Source organism: Salmo salar, chromosome ssa20 (genome assembly GCF_905237065.1).
Source record: "Salmo salar chromosome ssa20, Ssal_v3.1, whole genome shotgun sequence".
Classification (NCBI taxonomy): Eukaryota; Metazoa; Chordata; class Actinopteri; order Salmoniformes; family Salmonidae; genus Salmo; species Salmo salar.
In genome coordinates, this window is record NC_059461.1 from 29,305,574 (window position 1) to 29,333,341 (window position 27,768).

General features: G+C 43.7%; 1 protein-coding gene across 4 annotated transcripts; it reads left to right on the forward strand.

Moving 5' to 3' along the window:
• Nucleotides 1-87: 87 nt before the first annotated feature.
• Nucleotides 88-27,387, forward strand: LOC106580304 (ATPase MORC2A). 4 transcript variants are annotated; one of them, XM_014161161.2, is made up of 27 exons: nucleotides 88-267; nucleotides 974-1,146; nucleotides 2,888-2,941; nucleotides 3,239-3,273; nucleotides 4,483-4,551; nucleotides 4,690-4,780; nucleotides 4,977-5,085; nucleotides 5,405-5,564; nucleotides 5,662-5,773; nucleotides 6,706-6,831; nucleotides 10,423-10,502; nucleotides 10,785-10,867; nucleotides 10,951-11,036; nucleotides 11,135-11,275; nucleotides 11,373-11,527; nucleotides 17,078-17,206; nucleotides 17,668-17,773; nucleotides 17,878-18,097; nucleotides 19,359-19,625; nucleotides 19,764-20,012; nucleotides 20,431-20,556; nucleotides 22,068-22,125; nucleotides 22,333-22,471; nucleotides 25,788-25,961; nucleotides 26,079-26,172; nucleotides 26,331-26,519; nucleotides 26,616-27,387. In XM_014161161.2, the coding sequence occupies exons 2-27, from the start codon at nucleotides 1,079-1,081 to the stop codon at nucleotides 26,682-26,684; spliced, it is 3,189 nt and encodes a 1,062-aa protein (XP_014016636.1). In that variant the 5' UTR covers nucleotides 88-267; nucleotides 974-1,078; the 3' UTR covers nucleotides 26,685-27,387. The 4 variants fall into 4 exon arrangements, with proteins under 4 accessions (XP_014016636.1, XP_014016639.1, XP_045559129.1 ...); XM_014161163.2 differs by having other exon boundaries at nucleotides 91-188; XM_014161164.2 differs by lacking the exon at nucleotides 20,431-20,556.
• The last annotated feature ends 381 nt before the right edge of the window (nucleotides 27,388-27,768 follow it).

A 27,768-nucleotide genomic window follows, 5' to 3' on the forward strand; every position in this document is an offset into this window, starting at 1 on the left:
AAGTAGCACGAAGATTGACAAATCGGAGTAATGTAAATAAATCAGATATGTTCCTATTGGTGTTCTGATGCATGGTAGAGGCGGGCGTACTCGTCGGACCCGCCTTTCCGCTGTGCGCAGGACCGCGAGGGAGGGGAGAAAGGCGAGGAGGTTTTCGCGGCCTGCGGTGTGGTTCTATTCGGAAATCAGTAGTTATCGCTTCATTCTGAACCGACGGATGTTTTACACGGACCTAAATTCAATTTGAAGCTGCGGGTGCTCTAAACGGTTTGCATATTGGATAAATATAAACGCTAATATGTTCTTTACATGTGTTTTCACAACTAGCTTGCTACATGGGGATGGGTAACGTTATCAGAGATTGTGAATGTGAGACAGCCAGGATCGGTTACTAGCTACTGTAGTAACTAGCTTGGTCAGTAGACTAACCATTTTTAAAGCATTACTGGACATTGCAACTCACCATCACTGACAATGACCTTGTCTCTTTAATCATCAATACTCGATAATAAAATGACGTCAAGATTTAGCCTAGATGAGTCTTCTGGAATGATCCAAATAAGACTCACGTGGGAGGCCTGTTTGTGCTGTTATCTTGGCGGCCGGTTTGAATGGAGGGTTACCTGGCTCATGGTTTATTGTAGAGTGGGAGCAAACAGAGGGGGGCATGTGTGTAGATAGACTGTGTGATGATAGTGATAACATGTCTTAACCTCTTAGAAAAAACCCTCCTAACCAATCATGTTTTGCCAGAGGTTGTCAATCACCACAAGACTTATTCTCAAGTTTGAACACTCATACTGTTCAACAGGACTTATTCCCTCTATTCAGATATCTAGATGCTTTTCCTTCAGTGGTATTTGTGCTTCTTTGCTCTTTATGAAAGCTCATTATATTCCAGGCACCATCATAATGTCTTTGACACCATTCATACTGTTGACCAGTGGCACTGACTGCTGCTGTGATTCTGTAGGTGCATGAAGCTCTTGAATAAAGCTCTTGAAAAGCCACACCGGACTGAAGGGAAGTCAGAAAGAAGACCAGGAAGAGAACAGGAAATAGCTTTTAGCAAGTGGAGATGGCCTACTCTAACTACAGCACACTGAACAGGGCTCAGCTCACCTTCGAGTATCTGCACACCAACTCGTAAGTACCGCCTGGGGTAAATACATAACATAGCTACACACTCCACAAAATCACACTCCTGCTACACATCACATGGAGGTCACAAATTGCCATAGGGCAGCGCTCAACTCAGTGGGAATTCTGTTTTGGGGTGAAAAAATACATCACATGAAAGTGTTTTTTCAATGTGCACATTGTAAAGAGGAGAGGAATGCCATTGTGCCTGGCAAGTGATAATGATCTACAGATTGGCCACACTATGGAGCAGGACATTTCATGCCTTGGACACTGACTGTCAAAAACATGAGTGACTAAAATTGTGCCTTCAGATATTTCACAAAAGATGGTTGAATAGACTACATAAAAATAAACTGCTAAAAAGCCTTTTTACAGCAAAATATTGCTGCATCATATGGTTGAAAGACCTTCGTGATCAAAACACAGAGGAGGAGAAAGTCAAATGGTTGCTAATGGTACCTACATAACCAAGTCATTGATGAATTCAGCTGATACAGGACAGCTGTCCACTGTGTCTGAACTTGTGTTACTTCCCTGAAAACACTGCATGAACAACTACTGTTGGACAGTTAAGGGCTCAGAAGGCCAGTGGTATGAGTGACATCTGGACAGGAGAGATGCACTTTGGACTAGGGCCAAGATGAGCTGAGAAAGAGAGACTAACACCACCAAATAGCACAACATAAATAGCTGCTGCAACTTGTAGATCATCACACTCCCCCCTCAAGTCGTGAAGTTATGTCACTGGGGGCTTGAACATATGAAGCCCTGTTGACATAAAATGGCTATCAATCATACTGCCTGACTATGTAGGACTCATGACATCACCAGAGAACAACTGTTCATGTTTGATGATGATGCAGGCAATGAGAGAATTTCATTTGAGGAAGCGTAACACACACATACTGTACTTCATGTGCTGTCGAACTCTGGCAACACATAATCAACACCACATTCATGGGTTGTCAGAGCAAGCAATAATATCCCCGCGTGTATTTTATTTATTTTCTCACGTTTAGAGAGGATAGAGATTATAGCAGGTGTAATGAGGTTAGCCTCCTAAAGCCTCTTATACATTATGCCCATGGTTATACTTCCTTAACTCTACCCTTCCCTATGGCAATTCCTCTCAAACAACAAAATGAAAGGATGTGATACCTTCACTGGAATAAATTAACGGAACGGCCGAAAGATGAAGGATACAAACTGCATTCAATCCTGAATTGTCCATCCCTGTTGGCCGACTGAGTCAAAGCCTTGGCATTATTTCTGGGAGCATGTGTCTTCAGGACTCAAGCAAGGTTACTCAGTTTATCAGAACACCATTGCTACACAAGTGCATTAACATGAGACTCCAGTAGAGAATCTCAGACAAAAACTCAAATCCACGGAAAAGTATAAACGGTATCCGTGGGACGTCCCAACTCTGACGTCACCCCATTGAAGTTAAAATTTTAAACGGTTTAGGGTAGGGATGTTCCAAGGATCCTAGATAGCACTAACCATTATGCCACCCGTCAACTTTCACCAATGATTTGGCCACACCCCATAACTCTCACGATGTTACCCAACCCCCGGCCTGATGATCTCACAGGGCCCAAACCCCATGTTAAACACACTGTTTACACTGACTTGCAATTGTGCTTGCTCGCATGCACTCTCCTTACCTCAGCCAAGCGTTTTTGGAAATTGAACTTTTTAAGGACCAGAACTGTAGGTTGATTGGTTGGTTATTTGTTTCCAGGACAACCCATGAGTTCCTGTTTGGAGCTCTGGCTGAGCTGGTGGACAACTCCAGGTACCAATGATGCATTTCTCTCTATTGTTATCCACAATTCTCTGCTTTTCTATCTCTACCCATCCAAAAATGTTTGTATGTATGTGGGACATCATCTGTAGGTGTTAGTAAATCACAAGGGGTCAATTGCAGCGAAACAATAGTGAACTGATCCAGGATTAAACCTATGGGATTTGTATAAGTGTTATTATTAACTGTATTCTGAAATAAAAGGTAAAAGCCTAGGAACCACATCTAACCACACTGGTTTTTATCTGTCTTCTGATTGGTCTGTCACCTGCCAATCATCTCCTACAGGGATGCCAATGCCACCCGGATTGACATCTACACAGGTACACACATGCATACACACAAATATATTGGTTCTCATACACAGGTACATAGACACAAATCTACATACACTGAACAAAAATAAAAGCGCAACATGTAAAGTGTTGGTCCCATGTTTCATGAGCTGAAATAAAAGATCCCAGAAATGTTCCATATGCACAAAAAACTTGTTTCTCTCAAATTTTGTGCACACATTTGTTTACGTTCCTGTTAGTGAGCATTTCTCCTTTGCCAAGATAATCTAGCCACCTGACAGGTGTGGCATATCAAGATGCCGATTAAACAGCATGATCATTACACAGGTACTGGGGACAATAAAAAGCCACTCTAAAATGTGCAGTTTTGGCATGCAACACAATGCCACAGATGTCTACAGTTTTGAGGGAGTGTGCAATTAACATGCTGACTGCAGGAATCTTCACCAGAGCTGTTGCCAGAGAATTGAATGTTAATTTCTCTACCATAAGCCGCCTCCAACTTCATTTTAGAAAATTTGGCAGTATGTCCAACCGGCCTTTAAACCGCAAACCCCATGTATGGCGTTGTGTGGGCGAGTGGTTTGCTGATGTCAACGTTGTGAACAGACTGCCCCATGATGGAGGTGGGGTTATGGTATGAGCAGACATAAGCTACGGACAACAAACACAATTGCATTTTATCAATGGCAGTTTGAATGCACAGAAACACCGTAACGAGATCCTGAGGCCCGTTTCTTTTAAGGTACAGTATCTGTTACTAACAGATGCATATCTGTAATTCCCAGTCATGGGAAATCCATAGATTAGGGCCTAATGAATTTATTTAAATTGACTTGTTTCATCATATGAAATGTAACTCAGTAAAATCTTGGAAATTGTTGCATGTTGCCTTTATAATTTTTGTTCAGTGTTTATATACGGAAACATTACATTCCTCACCTATAACCCCTCTGACAATACTATACATACCACACACTGCCTATCAACAATCTAGAATACCTGGAGTGCCAATGATTACCTGACTACGGATTTTAATTATAAGCTACACCCAGACTTTGACTAGTTCTGATTTTAGAAAGTATAGTTTCCGCTATTGAAAAAGCCATTATGTCAGGACTAGTTCTGTGTGTTAGGCTCTCTCTCCCCCTATTGTATCTAACCTGTGTGGCTTTCGATGTCATCCACCTCCTATTCTAACCTGTGTCTAAACTCGCTTCCCCTCGTGGCCAACAGAGAAGAAACAAGACTTGCGTGGAGGCTACATGCTATGTTTCTTAGACGACGGCACAGGAATGGACCCCAGTGAGTTCCACTCAAAAGATAATGACTAGAGTAGACATGTACAGTAATCGAGTTGATCCATATAGCTATGATAAATACCATAGTAAGCAACAGTCAACCATATATGACAGTTATATTTCCCTCTTATCTCTCTCTCAGACGAGGCGACCCATGTGATCCAATTTGGGAAGTCCAGTAAGCGTACACCAGATTCCACTCACATTGGCCAGTATGGGAATGGACTCAAATCGTAGGAAACTCTTTAATCTTGCCTTACAATCAAAAAATGCTATTTTGCAGACACTTTCATTCAAAGAAACCTACTGTACATACATTTATAGTGTTTTTATGTGATGCCCGCTGTAATTGAACCTGCAACCTTGGGGTTGTAAGCACCAAGCTCTCACCAAGTGAGCCAAATCATTTGTGTGTGTGTTTTTGTCTAGGGGTTCCATGCGTATTGGGAAAGACTTTATTCTGTTTACCAAGAAGGACAACACACTGTCCTGCCTGTTCCTGTCTAGAACATTCCATGAAGAGGAGGGGCTTGACGAGGTGAGGGGTCAGCTGCAGCAGGCACTCTCCCATCCAGCGATGTCAAGTGTCTTAAAAAATAGTGTATTTATTTTGAGGAGGAGGGGCTTGACGAGGTGAGGGGTCAGCTGCAGCAGGCACTCTCCCATCCAGTGATGTCGCACATCAAGTGTCTTAAAAAATAGTGTATTTATTTTGTGAATCATGTTAGCCTTCGACTTTCTGAAAGAGGATTTACTATGTCCAGCTATTTGAAACGACACTCTGCATCATCATAACATCACCTCTTGGGAAGTGTGTCTGTGTGTATCTTAAGGTTGTCTATCTGTCTCCCCGTCAGGTGATCGTACCCCTGCCCACCTGGGAACTGCTGACCAGACAGCCAATCACAGGCGACCCTGAGAAGTTCGCCATAGAGACGGAGCTCATCTACAAATACTCTCCTTTTAAAAACGAACAGCAGCTGATGGAACAGTTCAACAAGATAGAGGGCAGCAGCGGTGAGACGTGTGGCTGTATGTGGGTGTCTGAGTTGGCGTGTGTGTGTCAGTGTGTATGTGTAGTTGATAATCTATAATCCTAACCGTGTGTCTGTAGGTACTCTGGTCATCATCTATAACCTGAAGTTGATGGACACCAGAGAGCCAGAGCTGGATGTGGAGACAGACCACCAGGATATCCTGATGGCTGGAACCCCCTCAGAGGGAGTGTAAGTATGGTGTGTGCTAGAGGTCTTCACAGGGCCAAAAAGTTGGACTCGTTCCGAAATGGACCTGGGGCTTTCCCACCCGGACACGATATGCATAAAAACATTTTTAAAATAGAGACCTGTTATGAACGAACCCGAGGATAACTATACCCGTTCAGTATAGACCTGGTTAGATCCGATCCGAGTGAGGGAATCAGCAGAAAAGTCATTTTTTAAGCTACTTTATTAACCGGAACTGATAAAGCGCGAGAGAAGGGAGAGAGCGGTCAAGATGCCGCTCTAGCAGGCGGTGGAGGGGCCGTACTGTGAAACGGGGAGGAGGGAAGGAGAGATGAGAGATGGCAACCAACCAAGCCAACTCGTACTATAGTAGACTATTTGCTGCCATAGCTAGGTTATTTATCATCAAATATCATTACGTAGCACCTGTCTTGATTGCATCAAACCAGGAGAATGCTAGTCAAGCTAGCTAACATTAGTTCGATAAGTTAATTGAGGCTGCAGTACATGCATTTTCTCATCCTACAGTTACAAATAACAACAACTCCATTCAGAATATTAAGGAGCAGCCTACCTGTTGGCTCTTGGTCGTTGTAGCCTGTTCTTCTCCTTTAACTTTTAATTCCGTCATTTTAATTCCATTTTCCATTGATTAGATATCTCCTAACTTTTGCCACACACTGAGGCTCTATGACTGTAGCCTATTGCTGCTTTGATGATTTATGATTGGCCAACAACAACAGCAAGCTACAACACCAGACCACTCGGGTCCTGGATTGGGTATTGGGATACAGGTGGATCCCTGAAGACCTCTAGTGTGTGCGTGGAAGTATGTTTCAAATAAAAATATTTAAGGCTTTTTCTGTGTCACATCACCGGAAGACTACCTAGGACTTTGTGTTTATGTTGATTGCATCACTTCTCTCATACAGGAAGCCAGAGCGTCGGTCGTTCCGAGCGTATGCCGCTGTCCTCTACATCGACCCCAGGATGAGGATCTTCATACAGGGACACAAAGTTAGGACCAAGAGACTGTCCTGCTGCCTCTACAAACCCAGGTTAATATATATATATACAGTTGAAGTTGGAAGTTTACATACACCTTAGCCAAATACATTTAAACTTAGTTTTTCACAATTCCTGACATTTAACTCTGGTAAAAAAATTCCTGTCTTAGGTCAGTTAGGATCACCACTTTATTTTAAGAATGTGAAATGTCAGAATAATAGTAGAGAGAGTGATTTATTTCAGCTTTTATTTCTTTCATCACATTCCCAGTGGGTCAGAAGTTTGCATACACTCAATTAGTATTTGGTAGCATTGCCATTAAATTGTTTAACTTGGGCCAAACGTTTCGGATAGCCTTCCACAAGCTTCCCACAATAAGTTGGGTGAATTTTGGCCCATTCCTCCCGACAGAGCTGGTGTAACTGAGTCAGGTTTGTAGGCCTCCTTGCTCTCACACGCTTTTTCAGTTCTGCCCACAAATTGTCTATAGGATTGAGGTCAGGGCTTTGTGATGGCCACTCCAATACCTTGACTTTGTTGTCCTTAAGCCATTTTGCCACAACTTTGGAAGTATGTTTGTGGTCATTGTCCATTTGGAAGACTGATTTGCGACCAAGCTTTAACTTCCTGACTGATGTCTTGAGATGTTGCTTCAATATATCCACATAATTTTCCTGCCCCATGATGCCATCTATTTTGTGAAGTGCACCAGTCCCTCCTGCAGCAAAGCACCCCCACAACATGATGCTGCCACCCCCGTGCTTCACGGTTGGGATGGTGTTCTTCGGCTTGCAAGCGTTCTCCAAAAAGTACGATCTTTGTCCCCATGTGCAGTTGCAAACCGTAGTTTGGCTTTTTTATGGCGGTTTTGGAGCAGTGGCTTCTTCCTTGCTGAGCGGCCTTTCAGGTTATGTCGATATAGGACTCGTTTTACTGTGGATATAGATACTTTTGTACCTGTTTCCTCCAGCATCTTCACATGGTCCTTTGCGGTTGTTCTGGGATTGATTTGCACTTTTCGCACCAAAGTACACTCATCTCTAGGAGACAGAACGCGTCTCCTTCCTGAGTGGTGTGACGGCTGCGTGGTCCCATGGTGTTTATACTTGCGTACTATTGTTTGTACAGATGAACGTGGTACCTTCAGGCATTTGGAAATCGCTCACAAGGATGAACGAGACTTGTGGAGGTCTCCAATCATTTTTCTGTGGTCTTTGCTTATTTCTATTGATTTTCCCATGATGTCAAGCAAAGAGGCACTGAGTTTGAAGGTAGCCTTGAAATACATCCACAGGTACACCTCCAATTGACTCAAATTATGTAAATTAGCCTATCAGAAGCTTCTAAAGCCATTACATAATTTTCTGGAAATTTCCAAGCTGTCTAAAGGCACAGTCAACTTAGTGTATGTAAACTTCTGACCCACTGGAATTGTGATACAGTGAATTATAAGTGAAATAATCTGTCTGTAAACAATTGTTTGAAAAATTACTTGTGTCATGCACAAAGTAGATGTCCTAACCGACTTGCCAAAACTATAGTTTGTTAACAAGAAATTTGTGGAGTGGTTGAAAAATGAGTTTTAATGACTCCAACCTAAGTGTATGTAAACTTCCGACTTCAACTGTATATGTATATACACACAGTACCAGTCAAAAGTTTGGACACACCTACTCATTCAAGGGTTTTTCTTTATTTTTACTATTTTCTACAATGTAGAATAATAGTGTAGACATCAACACTATGAAATAACACATATGGAATCATGTAGTAACCAAAAAAGTGTTTAACAAATCAAAATATATTTTAGATTCTTCAAAGTAGCCACCCTTTGTCTTGATGACAGCTTTGCACACTTTTGGCATTCTCCCAACCAGCTTCATGAGGTAGTCACCTGGAATGCATTTCAATTAACAGGTGTGCCTTGTTAAAAGTTAATTTGTGGAATTTCTTTCCTTAATGCGTTTGAGCCAATCAGTTGTGTTGTGAGAAGGTAGGGGTGGTATACAGAAGATAGCCCTATTTGGTAAAAGACCCAGTCCATATTATGGCAAGAACAGCTCAAATAAGCAAAGAGAAACGACAGTCCGTTATTACTTCAAGACATGAAGGTCAGTCAATACGGAAAATTTCAAGAACTTTGAAAGTTTCTTCAAGTGCAGTCGCAAAAACCATCAAGCGCTATGATGAAACTGGTTCTCATGAGGACCGCCACAGGAATTGAAGACCCAGAGTTACCTCTGCTGTAGAGGATAAGTTCATTGGAGTTACCAGACTCAGAAATTGCAGCCCAAATAAATGCTTCACAGAGTTCTCAAAATCAACTGTTCAGAGGAGACTGTGTGAATCAGGCCTTCGTGGGGTGAATTGCTGTAAAGAAACCACAGCTAAAGGACACCAGTAAGAAGAAGAGACTTGCTTGGGCCAAGAAACATGAGCAATGGACAATAGACCGGTGGAAATTTGTAATTTGGTCTGGAGTCCAAATTGGAGATTTTTGGTTCCAACCGCCATGTCTTTGTGAGACGCGGTGTGGGTGAACGGATGATCTCCGCATGTGTATTTCCCACCGTAAAGCATGGAGGAGGAGGTGTGATGGTGTGGGGGTGCTTTGCTGATGACACTGTGATTTATTTTGAATTCAAGGCACACTTAACCAGCATTCTGCAGCGATACACCATCTGGTTTGGACTTAGTGGGTCTATCATTTGTTTTTCAACAGGACAATGACCCAACACACCTCCAGGCTGTGTAAGGGCTATTTGACCAAGATGGAGAGTGATGGAGTGCTGCATCAGATAACCTGGCCTCCACAAACCCCTGACCTCAACTAATCGAGGACAACCGTCTTCCTCGGTTGCAACACTCTACCAAGTTCCAAACTGCCTCTGGAAGGAACGTCAGCACAAGAACTGTTCGTTGAGAACTTAATAAATGTGTTTCCATTCCCGAGCAGCCACACAAAAGCCTAAGATGACCATGCGCAATCGTCAGCTGGAGTGGTGTAAAGCTCGCCACCATTGGACTCTGGAGCAGTGGAAACATGTTCTCTGGAGTGATGAATCACGCTTCACCATCTGGCAGTCTGACGGACAAATCTGGGTTTGGGTATGCCAGAAGAACGCTACTTACCCGAAATGCATAGTGCCAACTGTAAAGTTTGGTGGAGGAGGAATAATGGTTTGGGGATGTTTTTCATGGTACATGCTAGACCCCTTACTTCTAGTGAAGGGAAATCTTAACGCTACAGCATACAATGACATTCTAGACGGTTCTGTGCTTCCAACTTTGTGGCAACAGTTTGGGGAAGGCACTTCGATCGGTATGGCAGAACTTGACTGGCCTGCACAGAGCCCTAAATCAACCCCATCGAACACCTTTGGGATTAATTTTGGACACCAACTGCGAGCCAGGCCTAATCATCTAACATTAGTGCCCGACCTCACTAATGCTCTTGTGGCTGAATGGAAGAAATTCCCCGCAACAATGTTCCACCATCTAGTGTTCATGCCCTTGATTTTGGAATGAGATGTTCGACGAGCAGGTGTCCACATACTTTTGAGAGAGAGCGAGATCTCTCTAGGCAGGAATCTCTAAATCCTGTTTGTCTATTCAGCTAAGTGTGGGTCTTTCTGTCTCAGGGTATATAAATACACATCGACTCGATTCAAAACCCGCGCTGAGCAGGAAGTAAAAAAGGCTGATCACCTCGCTAAGTTAGGTGAGTTTCCCATATCCACGCATGTGTGCACACACACATACACACACAGATTACCTGGCCAAGATAGGCAAGGTACACACACACACACACACACACACACACACACACACACACACACACACACACACACACACACACACACACAGAGAGAACCAGGTCTGCCTTTAGAACCTACTACCCCCACTGACTGTGTGTGTGTGTGTGTGTGTGTGTGTGTGTGTGTGTGTGTGTGTGTGTGTGTGTGTGTGTGTGTGTGTGTGTGTGTGTGTGTGTGTTTTCCAGCTGAAGAGAAGGCTCGGGAGGCAGAGAGCAAAAGTCTGTCTCTGGAGATCAAACTGGGAGACGACATGTCTAGAGAATCACGGGTAAGAACCAACATACGCACACCATTCTGCAAGATGAACAATATCTTGACCCAATAGTCTGACTCTGTCTCTGTCTCCTCCAGGTCATGTTGCGTAAGGCTCAGGAGGGGGCCATGATGCTTCGCCGGGAGGCAGAGGTGAAGAAGAAGATTCAGGAGTCCAAACAGAAGTCAGTCAAAATATTAAACTTTACAAACTAACTTTATAAACAAACTAAAGTTAAGGCAAACTATACAACTTTAACACCTCTCTCTCTCCCTCCCCCAGAGCGTTGAAGGACCCAAAGGAGCTGAGTTTTATCTTTGGGGTGAACATTGAGCAGAGAGACCTGGACGGGATGTTTGTGTATAACTGCTCTCGCCTCATCAAGATGTATGAGAAGACTGGACCTCAGCTGGAGGGAGGAATGTGAGTAACACACACTCCTTTCTTATTGACTATCGTCTGTGACCAGTGTGATGACCAGAAATGCTTTCTAATGATGTGTGTGTGTGTGTGTGTGCAGGGCGTGTGGAGGTGTTGTGGGGGTAGTAGATGTCCCATACCTGGTTCTGGAGCCCACTCACAACAAGCAGGACTTTGCGGACGCTAAAGAATACAGACACCTTCTGAGAGCCATGGGAGAACACCTAGCCCAGTACTGGAAGGACAGCAACATAGGTAACACACTTAACGTACACGGTGCCTTCAGAAAGTATTCACACTTCTTAACTTATTCCCCTTTTTGTTGTGTTACAGCCTTAATTCAAAATTGATTTAAAAAATAATAATTCTCTCACCCGTCTACACACAATACCCCATAATGACAAAGTGAAAACATGTTTTTAGAAATTTTTGCAAATGTATTGAAAATGAAATACAGAAATCTAATTTACATAAGTATTCACACACCTGAGTCAATGTATGTTAGAATCACCTTTGGCAGCGATTACAACTGTATCTTTCTGGGTAAGTCTCTTAAGAGCTTTGCACACCTGGATTGTTCAATATTTGCACATTATTCTTTAAAAATGATTCCAGCTTTGTCAAGTTGGTTGTTGAACATTGCTAGACAGCCATTTTCAAGTCTTGCCATAGATTTAAGCCAACTGTAATGAGGACACTCAGGAAGATTCAACGTCGTCTTGTATTCAGAACAAAAAGTGAATTGCTTTGCCACATTTTTTGCAGTATTACTTTAATACCTTGTTTTGCAAACAGGATGCATGTTTTAGAATATTTTATTCTGTACATGCTTCCTTCTTTTCACTGTCAATTTAGGTTAGTATTGTTGAGTAACTTCAATGTTGTTGATCCATCCTCAGTTTTCTCCTATCACAGCCTTTCGTCTCTGTAACTGTTTTAAGTCACCATTGAATTGGCCTCATGGCCTCTTCTCCGGCAACAGTTAGGAAGGACACTTATATCTTTGTAGTAATTGGGTGTATTGATACACCATTCAAAGTGTAATTAATAACTTCACCATGCTCAAAGGGATATTCAATGTCTGTTTTCTTTGTGTTTTTTTACACATCTACCAATAGGTGCCCTACTTTGCAAGGCACTGGAAAACCTCCTTGGTCTTTGTGGTTAAATCTGTGTTTGAAATTCACTGTTTGACTGAGGGCCCTTACAATTATCTGTATGTGTGGGTTATAGAGATGAGGTAGTCATTCAAAAATAATGTTCAACACAGCGAGTCCATGCAACTTCTGTGACTTGTTAAGCACATTTTTACTCCTGAACTTATTTAGGCTTGCCTTAACAAAGGGGTTGAAGTCATTTCAGCTTTTCATTTTTTATTAATTTGTAAAAAATAAAAAATAATTCAGCTTTGACATTATGGGGTATTGTGTGTAGGCCAGTGGGGGAAAAAATGTAAATGTAATACAGTTTAAATTCAGGCTGTAACACAACAACATGTGGGAAAAGTTGCTGACTGTGAATACTTTCTGAAGGCACTGTACATAACCATAGTAGTGGTTAATCAGAGATGAATTAGGCTTCAGGGTAACAATACATTACGGTAATTCTAGCATTAGAACGTTGACATTCTCTGCTTTTCAATAGTATACAACTGACATTGTAAGTTAACGGCTTGATAGTGTTTTCAAAGTGTTCATAAATGAGTACAGTCAAAACAGTTCACCCCTACTTAAGTAGCATACCATGCCCCTTCTATGTCAAGGATGCAACATTAGAGGGACAGTGGAGAATGCAGGCAGATTGTTTGGTAGGCTAAATAAGCAGATCGTAGAAAAACAATGTAACTATTTAATCAGGTGAATAGCTCTAGTAAGAGACACACTACTGTTCATGAGCATAGTTGGGTCGTTCTATAAATTAAGAGGCCAATGTGTGACATCCGGGTCAAAATTTCAAAATGGTTAAATAAAAATGTAATATACACTGCTCAAAAAAATAAAGGGAACACTAAAATAACACATCCTAGATCTGAATGAATGAAATAATCTTATTAAATACTTTTTTCTTTACATAGTTGAATGTGCTGACAACAAAATCACACAAAAATAATCAACAGAAATCCAATTTATGGAGTCACACTCAAAATTAAAGTGGAAAACCACACTACAGGCTGATCCAACTTTGATGTAATGTCCTTAAAACAAGTCAAAATGAGGCTCAGTAGTGTGTGTGGCCTCCACGTGCCTGTATGACCTCCCTACAACGCCTGGGCATGCTCCTGATGAGGTGGCGGATGGTCTCCTGAGGGATCTCCTCCCAGACCTGGACTAAAGCATCCGCCAACTCCTGGACAGTCTGTGGTGCAACGTGGCGTTGGTGGATGGAGCGAGACATGATGTCCCAGATGTGCTCAATTGGATTCAGGTCTGGGGAACGGGCGGGCCAGTCCATAGCATCAATGCCTTCCTCTTGCAGGAACTGCTGACACACTCCAGCCACATGAGGTCTAGCATTGTCTTGCATTAGGAGGAACCCAGGGCCAACCGCACCAGCATATGGTCTCACAAGGGGTCTGAGGATCTCATCTCGGTACCTAATGGCAGTCAGGCTACCTCTGGCGAGCACATGTAGGGCTGTGCGGCCCCCAAAGAAATGCCACCCCACACCATGACTGACCCACCGCCAAACCGGTCATGCTGGAGGATGTTGCAGGCAGCAGAACGTTCTCCACGGCGTCTCCAGACTCTGTCACGTCTGTCACGTGCTCAGTGTGAACCTGCTTTCATCTGTGAGGAGCACAGTGGCGAATTTGCCACTCTTGGTGTTCTCTGGCAAATGCCAAACGTCCTGCACAGTGTTGGGCTGTAAGCACAACCCCCACCTGTGGACGTCGGGCCCTCATACCACCCTCATGGAGTCTGTTTCTGACCGTTTGAGCAGACACATGCACATTTGTGGCCTGCTGGAGGTCATTTTGCAGGGCTCTGGCAGTGCTCCTCCTGCTCCTCCTTGCACAAAGGCGGAGGTAGCGGTCCTGCTGCTGGGTTGTTGCCCTCCTACGGCCTCCTCCACGTCTCCTGATGTACTGGCCTGTCTCCTGGTAGCGCCTCCATGCTCTGGACACTACGCTGACAGACACAGCAAACCTTCTTGCCACAGCTCGCATTGATGTGCCATCCTGGATGAGCTGCACTACCTGAGCCACTTGTGTGGGTTGTAGACTCCGTCTCATGCTACCACTAGAGTGAAAGCACCGCCAGCATTCAAAAGTGACCAAAACATCAGCCAGGAAGCATAGGAACTGAGAAGTGGTCTGTGGTCACCACCTGCAGAAACACTCCTTTATTGGGGGTGTCTTGCTAATTGCCTATAATTTCCACCTGTTGTCTATTCCATTTGCACAACAGCATGTGAAATTTATTGTCAATCAGTGTTGCTTCCTAAGTGGACAGTTTGATTTCACAGAAGTGTGATTGACTTGGAGTTACATTGTGTTGTTTAAGTGTTCCCTTTATTTTTTTGAGCAGTATAGTAATATAATACAATGGGTTCTAACAATAATAATATTAACCAATAACGAAATCATTATCCTTAAACTCTTCAAGCAAGTGTGTGTGAACTAGACATCACTTTCTTGCTTCCTCTGTCCTTGTTTCCTCCACTCCTTGCCTGTCCTTGAAAGTGCATTGGAGCCCGAGGGGAAGAACCTTCCCTCCTCTCCCCCAATGTGCTTTGAGAGGGAGGTGAGGAATGGAGGGAACAAGGGAAGAATCTTAATTGCATTTCCTTCATTCCTCACTTCCTTTCTCCTTGCCTCCTTCTCAAAACCCATTGGATAAGAAGGTGAAAGGGTAGGGACCTCTGACCTTATCATTCAATGGGTTTTGATAAGGAGATGAGAGAGGATGCAATGAATCAAGGAAATGCAATTGAGATTCTCCTAAGGACAGAGAAAGCAAGTATTTGACAGCTATTAAGAATTTTTGACAGTACCAGACTGACTGACTGAGCTACAATAATACCAATGGCCTTGTCAGAAACAACCCCTAGCCCCTACTGCCCAGAGTCTAGACACTTGTGGAGATCTCAGAGGGATTGATGGGTGGTGACATGTGAGAGGTCAACCTTAACCTCTGATAGGCTTGGTTGAATTTTGGCAGGATTGCTTGCACCTGTCCAATTCTCTCAGATCTCCACAGTGTCTAGGGGTAGGGGCTAGGGGTTGTGTCTGGACAGGACCCTACAACCCTCCAGGTGTGAGTTGGACCTATAGCACTACACTTGAGGCATTGGTTGGATGTTTCATTCCATTGCTATATACACACAGATTTGCACAGGTGTAAGCTGGACACACCCACGACACCCTACTAGGCTGATCAGACAGGTCTGGGTAGCTGGAGACCTGCTGGAATCACTGAAAGGATATATTTACATATCTACTATTCACACCCTTGCTTAATTTCAGCTAGTTAGATGTGCAACCACTGACTAACTATAGCTAGGGCATATCTCTAGTCTAGCAATAGATACTGTTGTTTTGGCTGTATAGCATCATTTAATAAGATTACCCATGGTAGCTAGGTTATATCAGTCAGCTAACCATTTACAGTATCAGCAGTTCATTAATACACAGTCTTATGTAGAAATTGAGAACTCTTACCTTATATTGGCACTGTGGAACGGTACGGGCAGCTATTAATGAATAGATAATAGATGTATAGAAGGGTGACCTGCTTTGAAAGGACAGGAAGTGTTGGCTGTGCACTTGACCAGGCATTCCACATTTAACCCCTACCCACATTTGAACATCGAAATAAAACATTGTGTTTTTTTGGTTTTATATGCAAAAACAAATAAACAGGCTGTTTTCACATTCCCGTTTGCTCTGTTTTAACTTGGAAAGCAAACGATCAAAACGTACACGGACCGTAATCTTACCTCAGAAATCTTGATTTAATGTTGTCCACAAAGCAGGCTTATTATCTTGATCGCTGTAACAGACACCAAAATGTTCTGTCAATTCTCCAGTTCCTCTGCACTTCGGCTGTTGTTAAATGGCGTGCAGTATCACGCCAGCTCTTCATCACTTGACAGTCATTCAGAAAATCCTTTCCTGAATCAGCTGATGTTGCTCAGTAATGTCCCCACGTAACTAAACAGCTAGACATCAAGGGTTCATCAAACAACTTATGCATAATTATTTTACAACCCTGTTAATGACGTATCGATTTTTGTTTTATTAATCATTAAAGTTACTCTTTCTGTTTTAAAGTATTGGATTTTGCAATCGAGATGTGTGCCCATGAAAACTGTTTTCACACTGTAATATAGGGAGATACGGAATGTTACGAGGTTACAGAACACTTCCGAGATCTCCATACAAAAAGAGAGTCCGACAGCAATATCCAGGAATTTCACAGGATCAAGGTCATTGTGTAATTCAATTGTTAAATGCTTAGTATATGTTATAACAACAAACCGTATCATAAATGTAAGGAAAGAAAGGTAGTGTTTTATGTCACACAATCTTTTCCAAATCTGTGGAGACGCCAAGTATGAGAATGGGTTTAAACATAGGTTTTGATTCAACTAATGAATTATATTGAATGTATCGGTGTTCCCCCGCTATTTCTTAACGTGGGGACAAATTGCAAATGATTATTCATGACTTTGTAACAGCTCCAAACAGATGTCCACTACAAGAAATGCTCACTGGTACCCTAGTTTATAGAAAGACTCAGTTATGCGGTTGTATCGTTTCTGAGACATCCCTAGTCCATATGTTTCTGCTTTTCCCTCTTTTAGCTCAGAAGGGCATAGTGAAGTTCTGGGATGAGTTTGGGTACCTGTCTGCCAGCTGGTCCTCGCTCCCCTCGCCAGAGCAGAGGTACAAGAGACGCCGCGCCATGGAGATACCCCTCACCATACAGTGTGGTGAGTTGTACACTCACAGAGACACTGCTCACTCTTAACGTGTTGAGTCTCACACACACACACACACACACACACACACACACGAACAAACGCAAACAAACAAGCTCTGATGTTATTCTCTCCCTCTCTATCTGTAGATAAATGTCTGAAGTGGAGGACTCTGATGTTATTCTCTCCCTCTCTATCTGTAGATAAATGTCTGAAGTGGAGGACTCTGATGTTATTCTCTCCCTCTCTATCTGTAGATAAATGTCTGAAGTGGAGGACTCTGATGTTATTCTCTCCCTCTCTATCTGTAGATAAATGTCTGAAGTGGAGGACTCTGATGTTATTCTCTCCCTCTCTATCTGTAGATAAATGTCTGAAGTGGAGGACTCTGATGTTATTCTCTCCCTCTCTATCTGTAGATAAATGTCTGAAGTGGAGGACTCTGATGTTATTCTCTCCCTCTCTATCTGTAGATAAATGTCTGAAGTGGAGGACTCTGCCATTCCAGATGGATGCGGTGGATAAACGTTACCCGGACAGCTGGGTGTGTCTGATGAACCCTGACAGCACTCAGGACAGGTACACACACACACACACACACACACACACACACACACACACCGACACACACACCCGCAGGGACACCAAATATATCACCAATATCTTGTTTGTGTGTGTTGTAGGTGTGACGCGGCGGAGCAAAAACAGAACCTTCCGTGTGGGGTTCTGAAGAAGGACAGGCAGACGGCCGAGGACAAACAGAAAGAACTGACAGAGAAGATCAGACAGCAGCAGGAGAAACTAGATGTTCTGCAGAAAACCAGCACCATCAGATCAGCAGCAGATGTGAAGAAGTTACCTCTGGACGTCAGCATGAGACCCATAAATGAGAGTTCCTCCCAGGTACCCACACACACAGTCACACACATACTCCCCCTCTACAGGTAAACACACACACACAGTCATACAGACATACTTACCCTCTACCCCAGGAATCATCAACTAGATTCTCTTTTATTGAGCTGATGGTCAAGGGGCCGGAACATAATTAGAAATCATTTGTAGTCTGCTAATTGACCGCCAGAAGCCCAAACTAAAATAATATTTCACAAAACATAATAATTTCAAACCTTACAAAATGTAAGTATATGATCACATATATACTACATGGCAGTCGGTGTTCCAATTCATCCCAAAGGTGTTCGATGGGGTTGAGGTCAGGGCTGTGTGCATGCCAGCCAAGTTCTTTCACACCAATCTCGACAAACCTTTTCTGTATGGACCTTACTTTGTGCACGGGGGCAGATCTCATGCTGAAACAGGAAAGGGTCTTCCCCAAACTGTTGCCACAAAGTTGGAAGCAAAGAATCATCTAGAATGTCATTGTATGCTATGGCGTTAATATTTCCCTTCACTGGAACTAAGGGGCCTAGCCAAACAATGAAAAACAGCCCCAGACCAGTCCTCCTCCACCAAACTTTACAGTTTGCACTATGCATTGGGGCAGGTAGCGTTCTCCTGGCATCCGCCAAACCCATACTAGTCCGTCTGACTGCCAGATGGTGAAGCTTGATTCATCACTCCAGAGAACGTGTTTCCACTGCTGCAGAGTCCAATGGCGGCGAGCTTTACACCACTCCAGTCGACGTTTGGCATTGTGCATGATGATCTTAGGCTTGTGTGCAGCTGCTTGTTGAAGTTAGTATCGTATGACGGTGCTACGTTGAAAGTCACTGAGCTCTTCAGTAAGGCCATTCTACTGCCAATGTTTCTCTATGGCGATTGCATGGCTGTGTGCTCGATTTTATACACCTGCCAGCAACGGGTGTGGCTGAAATAGCTGAATCCACTAATTTGAAGTGGTGCCCACATACTTTTGGTCATGTAGTGTATCTCTATTATGCATGGAAATACTTCAAATTAAAATAAGTTGGAGCTGATTTTTCTGGTGTTTTTAGTGTTCTGTCCAACAATATTCTTAACTCAGAAAACTTGGGGGACCAAATTCGGCCTTCGGGCTGCCAGTTGGGGAACCCTGCTCTACCGGTTACACACACACACACACACACACACACACACACACACACACACACACACACACACACACACACTGTCTCCCTGATTATCTGAATATAATGCGTCTCCTGTTTTCTCTGTTTCTTAGGGAACCAGGTCGTCAGAGCGTGTGTCACGCCCTCGCTCCCCCCCTCTCCCCGCCCTCCTCAAGAACGCCCCCAGCCAGCCCCCAGCCCTCAACCGCAAACCCACAAATTCCCCTCGACCGACCACCCGGCCTGCTGCCCCTCCCCCGGCACCCAGAGTTGACCAATCCAGAGCTGCAGCGAAGCAGTCATCCGCCCCAGCAAAGCCCGCCCCCAAAACTCCAGCCAAAGTCCCTGCCAAACCCACCCCTTCAAGCCGTACCTCACGGGTTAGTGTGTTGTGTTTTTAAGCTGTCCTTTATCAAATATAAGGGTATATGTTAATGGTTGAAGCAGATATTTACATAATAGCTGTTCATATCTATTGTCCCTTAGCAGTAGCAGTAATATCTATGGTGTTTCTACAGACTCCAGCCAAATTGTCTCCTGGCAAAGCAACCACATCTGCTAGCAGCCAGCGCAAGAAAGTGATGGAGCAGGAGGAGAGTGAAGAGGAGGAGGAGGAGGAGGAAAAAGAGGAGGAAGACGAGGACGACAGCGAGGATGACAGTGAGGAGGAGGAGCCTCAGCCCAAGAAATCCAAGATGGCAACTGCAGTGGGGAATCGTGGGAAAGCTGTTGAGAAAGCGCCACTCAAACGGGGAAAAGTGACAGAGGTACAGTCTTTCTCACTCGATCGCTCTCTCACACACACACACACACACACACACACACACACACACACACACACACACTTTCACTGCTCAGACTATCACAGTGTCAATCTATAGCGTATTTCTATACAACATATCACACAGACAGAGGGAAGCACTGAATTTGTTAGAGGGAACAGAGAAAAGGGAAAAGGAGATGTTTGGAGGAAGAGGACAGGCAGAAAGATGTCCCCTTAAAACGAGTCAGGACGGAGAGATGATGTTAGGTACAGAGAGGGGGAGAGATCTTTTGGAGGTAGAAACAGACAATGGTTCTTTTGAAAGAGGAGAGGTGATGTATGAAGAACAATAGACTAACACATGGAGCAGTCCAGAAGTCAGGCCACTGTACTGTTGACCCAGATGTCATCGAACCCTGCAGGTCCATACCCCCCCACCCAGCACCAAACCCCCGCCGCCTGAGAAGAGGAGCGCTATCATGGCAACACGGCTGCCCCCCGCAACACCATCCCTGGCTAAACCCATCCCCACCCCCCCTAGAGCCAAGGTACCCATCTGCCACGGAGAAAGAGGCTACACTTACCTTCTCTACTCATAATGGAATCGGCCCTATCCTCTCTTAACTCTAATCATAATAGAATGGATCATACCCTTCTCTCGCAATTGTACACTAAATGGAATGGGTCCTATCTGTCTCCTAACTCTACTCTTAATCGAATGTGTCCTATCCTTGTCTCCTAACTCTAATCATAATATAATGGGTCAGGTTTGTCTCCTAACTCTACTCTTAATAGAATGGGTCCTATCCTTGTCTCCTAACTACACCAAATAGAATGGGTCCTGTCTGTCTCCTAACTCTACTCTAAATAGAATGGGTCCTGTTTGTCTCCTAACTACACCAAATAGAATGGGTCCTGTTTGTCTCCTAACTCTACTCTAAATAGAATGGGTCCTGTTTGTCTCCTAACTACACCAAATAGAATGGGTCCTGTTTGTCTCCTAACTCTACTCTAAATAGAATGGGTCCTGTTTGTCTCCTAACTACACCAAATAGAATGGGTCCTGTTTGTCTCCTAACTACACCAAATAGAATGGGTCCTGTTTGTCTCCTAACTACACCAAATAGAATGGGTCCTGTCTGTCTCCTAACTCTACTCTAAATAGAATGGGTCCTGTTTGTCTCCTAACTACACCAAATAGAATGGGTCCTGTTTGTCTCCTAACTACACCAAATAGAATGGGTCCTGTCTGTCTCCTAACTCTACTCTAAATAGAATGGGTCCTGTTTGTCTCCTAACTACACCAAATAGAATGGGTCCTGTTTGTCTCCTAACTACACCAAATAGAATGGGTCCTGTCTGTCTCCTAACTCTACTATAAATAGAATGGGTCCTGTCTGTCTCCTAACTCTACTATAAATAGAATGGGTCCTGTCTGTCTCCTAACTCTACTCTAAATGGAATGGGTCCTGTCTGTCTCCTAACTCTACTCTAAATAGAATGGGTCCTGTCTGTCTTCTAACTCTACTATAAATAGAATGGGTCCTGTCTGTCTCTTAACTCTACTATAAATAGAATGGGTCCTGTCTGTCTCCTAACTCTACTCTAAATGGAATGGGTCCTGTCTGTCTCCTAACTCTACTCTAAATAGAATGGGTCCTGTCTGTCTTCTAACTCTACTATAAATAGAATGGGTCCTGTCTGTCTCCTAACTCTACTCTAAATAGAATGGGTCCTGTCTGTCTTCTAACTCTACTATAAATAGAATGGGTCCTGTCTGTCTTCTAACTCTACTATAAATGGAATGGGTCCTGTCTGTCTCCTAACTCTACTATAAATAGAATGGGACCTGTCTGTCTCTTAACTCTACTATAAATAGAATGGGTCCTGTCTGTCTCTTAACTACTATAAATGGAATTGGTTGTATGCTGTTCCCCTGCTGCTTTTTTTCTCTCCTGCTCTGTCTTTTCTCACAGTACAATAACACACCACTCTTCCTGGTATTTCCTTACACTTACTGTTAGTTTGAACATTGTGTTTTCTGTGTGTGTGCTTTCAGGTGACAGACAGCACAGAGAATGAGGACCCAGAAAATGAACTGAAGAATGCTCAGAAAGGTGATTTATTCAATTATTGATGACAGTTCCAGCCATACATTTTGATTGGCCAAGAAGATTTCCGATTAGCAATAGGTCCACACGGGAAAGTGACCGTTTCACAGAATATCACGGACGCAATCTTTCCCCATTGAAAGCAGTTCAGCCAAGCCTGAATTCAGTTTCAGGACAATGCTTCATAAAACTTCTATGTGTTGTATCCTGTAGATAAGGGTCTGTTGGTGGAGGTGCGTGTGAATAAGGAATGGTTCACAGGCAAAGTTGTTGCTGTGGAAACCAGTAAGCAGAGCGTTCGCTGGAAGGTGAAGTTTGACTACGTCCCCAGATCCACCCCAAAGGACCGATGGTAGGCGCACCAACTCACCGTGTCGGTGCTCTGTTCTCTTACGTTTGTGTATGTGCTATACCAGTAGCCTGTGGTGTGCCAGTTTCTGGGTCATTTCCAAATGTTTATTTGTGTATTGATTTGATGACTTCGTGTTCTCAGGAGTTTTGGGGTGTTATTATGATGGTTAAAGGCAGTGAGGAGGTGAGGTTGTTGTTAGTATATAATTTATTGTTGTAGTTTTTAGGGTTTTCAAAGGCAGTGAGGAGGTTTTTATTTTATTTATTTTTTCACCATTATTTAACCAGGTAAACTAGTTGAGAACAAGTTCTCATTTACAACTGCGACCTGGCCAAGATAAAGCGCGACACAAACAACAACACAGAGTTACACATGGAATAAACAAACATACAGTTAATAACACAATAGAAAAGTCTATATACAGTGTGTGCAAATGAGGTAAGATTAGGGAGGTAAGGCAATAAATAGGCCATAGTGGCGAAATAATTACAATTTAGCAATTAAACACTGGAGTGATAGATGTGCAGAAGATGAATGCGCAAGTACAGATACTGGGGTGCAAAAGAGCAACAAAAAAAAAATAACAATAAGGGGATGAGGTAGTTGGGTGGGCTATTTACAGATGGGCTATGTACAGTCATGGCCAAAAGTTTTGAGAATGACACAAATATTAATTTTCACAAAGTCTGCTGCCTCAGTTTGTATGATGGCAAAAGGACCAGCTGACATCATGTCAGTGATTCTCTCGTTAACACAGGTGTGAGTGTTGACGAGGACAAGGCTGGAGATCACTCTGTCATGCTGATTGAGTTCGAATAACAGACTGGAAGCTTCAAAAGGAGGGTGGTGCTTGGAATCATTGTTCTTCCTCTGTCAACCATGGTTACCTGCAAGGAAACATGTGGTGTCATCATTGCTTTGCACAAAAAGGGCTTCACAGGCAAGGATATTGCTGCCAGTAAGATTGCACCTAAATCAACCATTTATCGGATCATCAAGAACTTCAAGGAGAGCGGTTCAATTGTTGAGAAGAAGGCTTCAGGGCGCCCAAGAAAGTCCAGTAAGCGCCAGGACCGTCTCCTAAAGTTGATTCAGCTGCGGGATCAGGGCACCACCAGTACAGAGCTTGCTCAGGAATGGTAGCAGGCAGGTGTGAGTGCATCTGCATGCACAGTGTGACGAAGACTTTTGGAGGATGGCCTGGTGTCAAGAAGGGCAGCAAAGAAGCCACTTCTCTCCAGGAAAAACATCAGAGACAGACTGATATTCTGCAAAAGGTACAGGGATTGGATTGCTGAGGACTGGGGTAAAGTCATTTTCTCTGATGAATCCCCTTTCCGATTGTTTGGGGCATCCGGAAAAAAGCTTGTCCGGAGAAGACAAGGTGAGCGCTACCATCAGTCCTGTGTCATGCCAACAGTAAAGCATCCTGAGACCATTCATGTGTGGGGTTGCTTCTCAGCCAAGGGAGTGGGCTCACTCACAGTTTTGCCTAAGAACACAGCCATGATGAATAAAGAATGATACCAACACATCCTCCGAGAGCAACTTCTCCCAACCATCCAGGAACAGTTTGGTGACCAACAATGCCTTTTCCAGCATGATGGAGCACCTTGCCATAAGGCAAAAGTGATAACTAAGTGGCTCAGGGAACAAAACATCGATATTTTGGGTCCATGGCCAGGAAACTCCCCAGACCTTAATCCCATTGAGAACTTGTGCTCAATCCTCGAGCGGCGGGTGGACAAACAAAAACCCACAAATTATGACAAACTCAAGCATTGATTATGCAAGAATGGGCTGCCATCAGTCAGGATGTGGCCCAGAAGTTCATTGACAGCATGCCAGGGCGGATTGCAGAGGTCTTGAAAAAGAAGGGTCAACACTGCAAATATTGACTCTTTGCATCAACTTCATGTAATTGTCAATAAAAGCGTTTGACACTTATGAAATGCTTGTAATTATACTTCAGTATCCCATAGTAACATCTGACAAAAATATCTAAAGACACTGAAGCAGCAAACTTTGTGAAAATTAATATTTGTGTCATTCTCAAAACTTTTGGCCACGACTGTACAGGTGCAATGATCTGTAAGCTGCTCTGACAGCTGGTGCTTAAAGTTAGTGAGGGAGATATGAGTCTCCAGCTTCAGTGATTTTTGCAATTCGTTCCAGTCATTGGCAGCAGAGAACTGGAAGGAAAGGCGCCCAAAGTAGGAATTGGCTTTGGGGGTGACCAGTGAAATATACCTGCTGGAGCGCGTGCTACGGGTGGGTGTTGCTATGGAGACCAGTGAGCTGAGATAAGCCGGGGCTTTACCTAGCAAAGACTTATAGATGACCTGGAGCCAGTGGGTTTGACGAATATGAAGCACATGCCAGCCGACGAGAGCATACAGATCGCGGTGGTGGCTAGTATATGGGGCTTTGGTGACAAAACGGATGGCACTGTGATAGACTACATCCAGTTTGCTGAGTAGAGTATTGAAGGCTATTTTGTAAATGACATCGCCGAAGTCAAGGATTGGTAGGATAGTCAGTTTTACGAGGGTATGTTTGGCAGCATGAGTGAAGGATGCTTTATTGCGAAATAGGATGCCGATTCTAGATTTAATTTTGGATTGGAGATGCTTAATGTGAGTCTGTAAGGAGAGTTTACAGTCTAACCAGACACCTAGGTATTTGAAGTTGTCCACATATTCTAAGTCAGAACCGTCCAGAGTAGTGATAATGGGCAGGTGTGGGCAGCGATCGGTTGAAGAGCATGCATTTAGTTTTACTTGTATTTAAGAGCAGTTGGAGGCCACAGAAGGAGAGTTGAATGGCATTGAAGCTTGTCTGGAGGTTAGTTAACACAGTGTCCAAAGGGCCAGAAGTATACAGAATGGTATCGTCTGCGTAGAGGTGGATCAGAGAATCACCAGCAGCAAGAGCGACATCATTGATGTATAGAGGTTGTTGTTGGTATATAATGTATTGTTGTTGTTATTAGGGTATTCAAAGGCAGTGAGGAGGGGAGGTTGTTGTTAGTATATAATTTATTGTTGTTGTTGTTAGGGTTTCAAAGGCAGTGAGGAGGTGAGGTTGTTGTTAGTATATAATTTATTGTTGTTGTTGTTAGGGTATTCAAAGGCAGTGAGGAGGTGAGGTTGTTGTTAGTATATAATTTATTGTTGTTGTTGTTAGGGTATTCAAAGGCAGTGAGGAGGTGAGGTTGTTGTTGGTATATAATGTATTGTTGTTGTTATTAGGGTATTCAAAGGCAGTGAGGAGGTGAGGTTGTTGTTGGTATATAATGTATTGTTGTTGTTATTAGGGTTTTCAAAGGCAGTGAGGAGGTGAGGTTGATGCGACCGCCCTCTCCCCTCTCCCAGACCCCTGACACACAGCAAGGGGAGGGGACTGAGAAAGGCCCCCCCCCCATGGAACCTGACACCACCCAACCAGGAACCAGTCGAGAGGTGACTGACAACCTGGTCACCATGATGAGGTAACCATGATCACCCAATGCTCTGTCATTGAGTCAGAACTGTTGGATTTTGGCCTCTAATTCCCTTTTTTCAAAGGGGATGTCATAGCTATAATTGTTGGTGTGTGATCTCTTCAGGACAGTGCTGCGTTATTTCTTCCCTCCTGATTTCCGGATCCCGAAGGAAGATGTCAACAGCATGACTGCAGAGGAGCTAGTGGCCTTCCCTATGGTGAGACTGACCTTTAACTCCTGACCTCTAACCCATGTCTTCTCGAGTCCGACCCTGGAGTCTAGCCTGCTGCAGTCATTGTAGACAGTCATATCATGTAATTCATACCAGAGCAATGTCTGTGTATGTATCTGACCTGTGTGCATGTGTTTCTGCAGAAAGAGTATTTCCAGCAGTATGAGCTGGGTCTCCAGTCTTTGTGTAACTCGTACCAGAGCAGAGCTGATGCCAGAGCCAAAGCTGTGGAGGAAAAGAGTAGCAGCGCTGAGACCAAACTCAGGGAGGCAGACGAAAAGCTACAGAAACTACGAACAAACATTGTACAACTGCTGCAGAAAGTACAGGAGGTAAGACACAAACACACAGCAACATCGAAGCTTTGCTACAGAAAAGATACGAGATAACACACACTGAATACTAATGTCTCTCCTTCCCTTCTGTAGGACATTGACATAAACACAGACGATGAACTGGATGCCTACATAGAAGACCTGCTGACCAAGGGGGACTAGAGAGGAGACAGACAGAGAGTATGTCTCTCCACCCGGTGCCTGACTCAGACAGCACCACCCCATCTGATTCTCAGAACTCTGGTCCGTCCGGCCTTCCCAACGTACTGTAGCTCTGTAGCTCCTCTACAGACGCCCTTTACCCATAACCCCCTCCATGAGGCCTGCCCGCCCCTCTCTACACAGTCTACTCCGTCTTCTGTTAGATCTACAGATGGAGGAGAGGAGAGGCAGCTGCTGCCTGAACTGGTGCTGTTGCTGTTTGGTCCCTGAGTTTGTTTTTATAAAACTGCAGTATATGTTTTTCTGTTTCTCTTTCTGTTCCTATTTAGTAAGCATTAGCATGTTCTCATAATGGACGTGTGTTTTGATTTAGTCCTTTTATATATCAACAATGTATGTTATATACAAGTTATGTTAAGCTACTGTAGGTTAAGCCAACCAGTCCTGATTGACTGTAGAACTGAACTGTCATCAATCTGTAGGTGGTAATCAGATACTGCACAAACACACACACACACACACACACACACGCCAGTCTGAGTATGTCACCAAGCATCCCCGATCAAAGTTCCTGTGATGTAGATGACAGGCGTTTGTGTGATTTCAGAAGAGGGTCTGATGGTGAACTAAACCATGGAGCAGTGAAGATTCATATGTATTCTCCATATTGATCTGTGATCAGGTGGAGAGAAATGAAATTAATCATAAACCAATAATCGGATAACGTCCTGACCTCTAATCCTGACCCACAACCCCTTTATTACCACCAGTCAGTCAGATGCAAATCCAGTTCCATTGAATCCCATATTTGATGTTAGCTGCTATCACTCTGCTCTAGCCTTTTAAAGCATGTTAAAGCATTAAGTTTCATCCATTATCCCAGTGTTGATAAATCAAATCAGTATTTCCTAGTTGTTTTCAACCTTCTTTCTCATACCCTGCTCTCTCCCCATCCTACCCTCCTCTCTCCCAAACCTACCCTCCTCTCCCCATCCTACCCTCCTCTCTCCCAAACCTTCCCTCCTCTCCCCATCCTACTCTCCTCTCCCACCCTTCCCTCCTCTCTCCCCATCCTACCTTCCTC

Excerpts from the sequence above, each read along its gene's own strand:
- LOC106580304 (XM_014161161.2), top strand. The coding sequence starts at position 1,079 with ATGGCCTACTCTAACTACAGCACACTGAACAGGGCTCAGCTCACCTTC. Across the intron at positions 2,942-3,238 it reads GAGCTGGTGGACAACTCCAG|GGATGCCAATGCCACCCGGA; the intron begins GTACCAATGATG and ends CATCTCCTACAG. Across the intron at positions 11,037-11,134 it reads ATTCAGGAGTCCAAACAGAA|AGCGTTGAAGGACCCAAAGG; the intron begins GTCAGTCAAAAT and ends TCCCTCCCCCAG.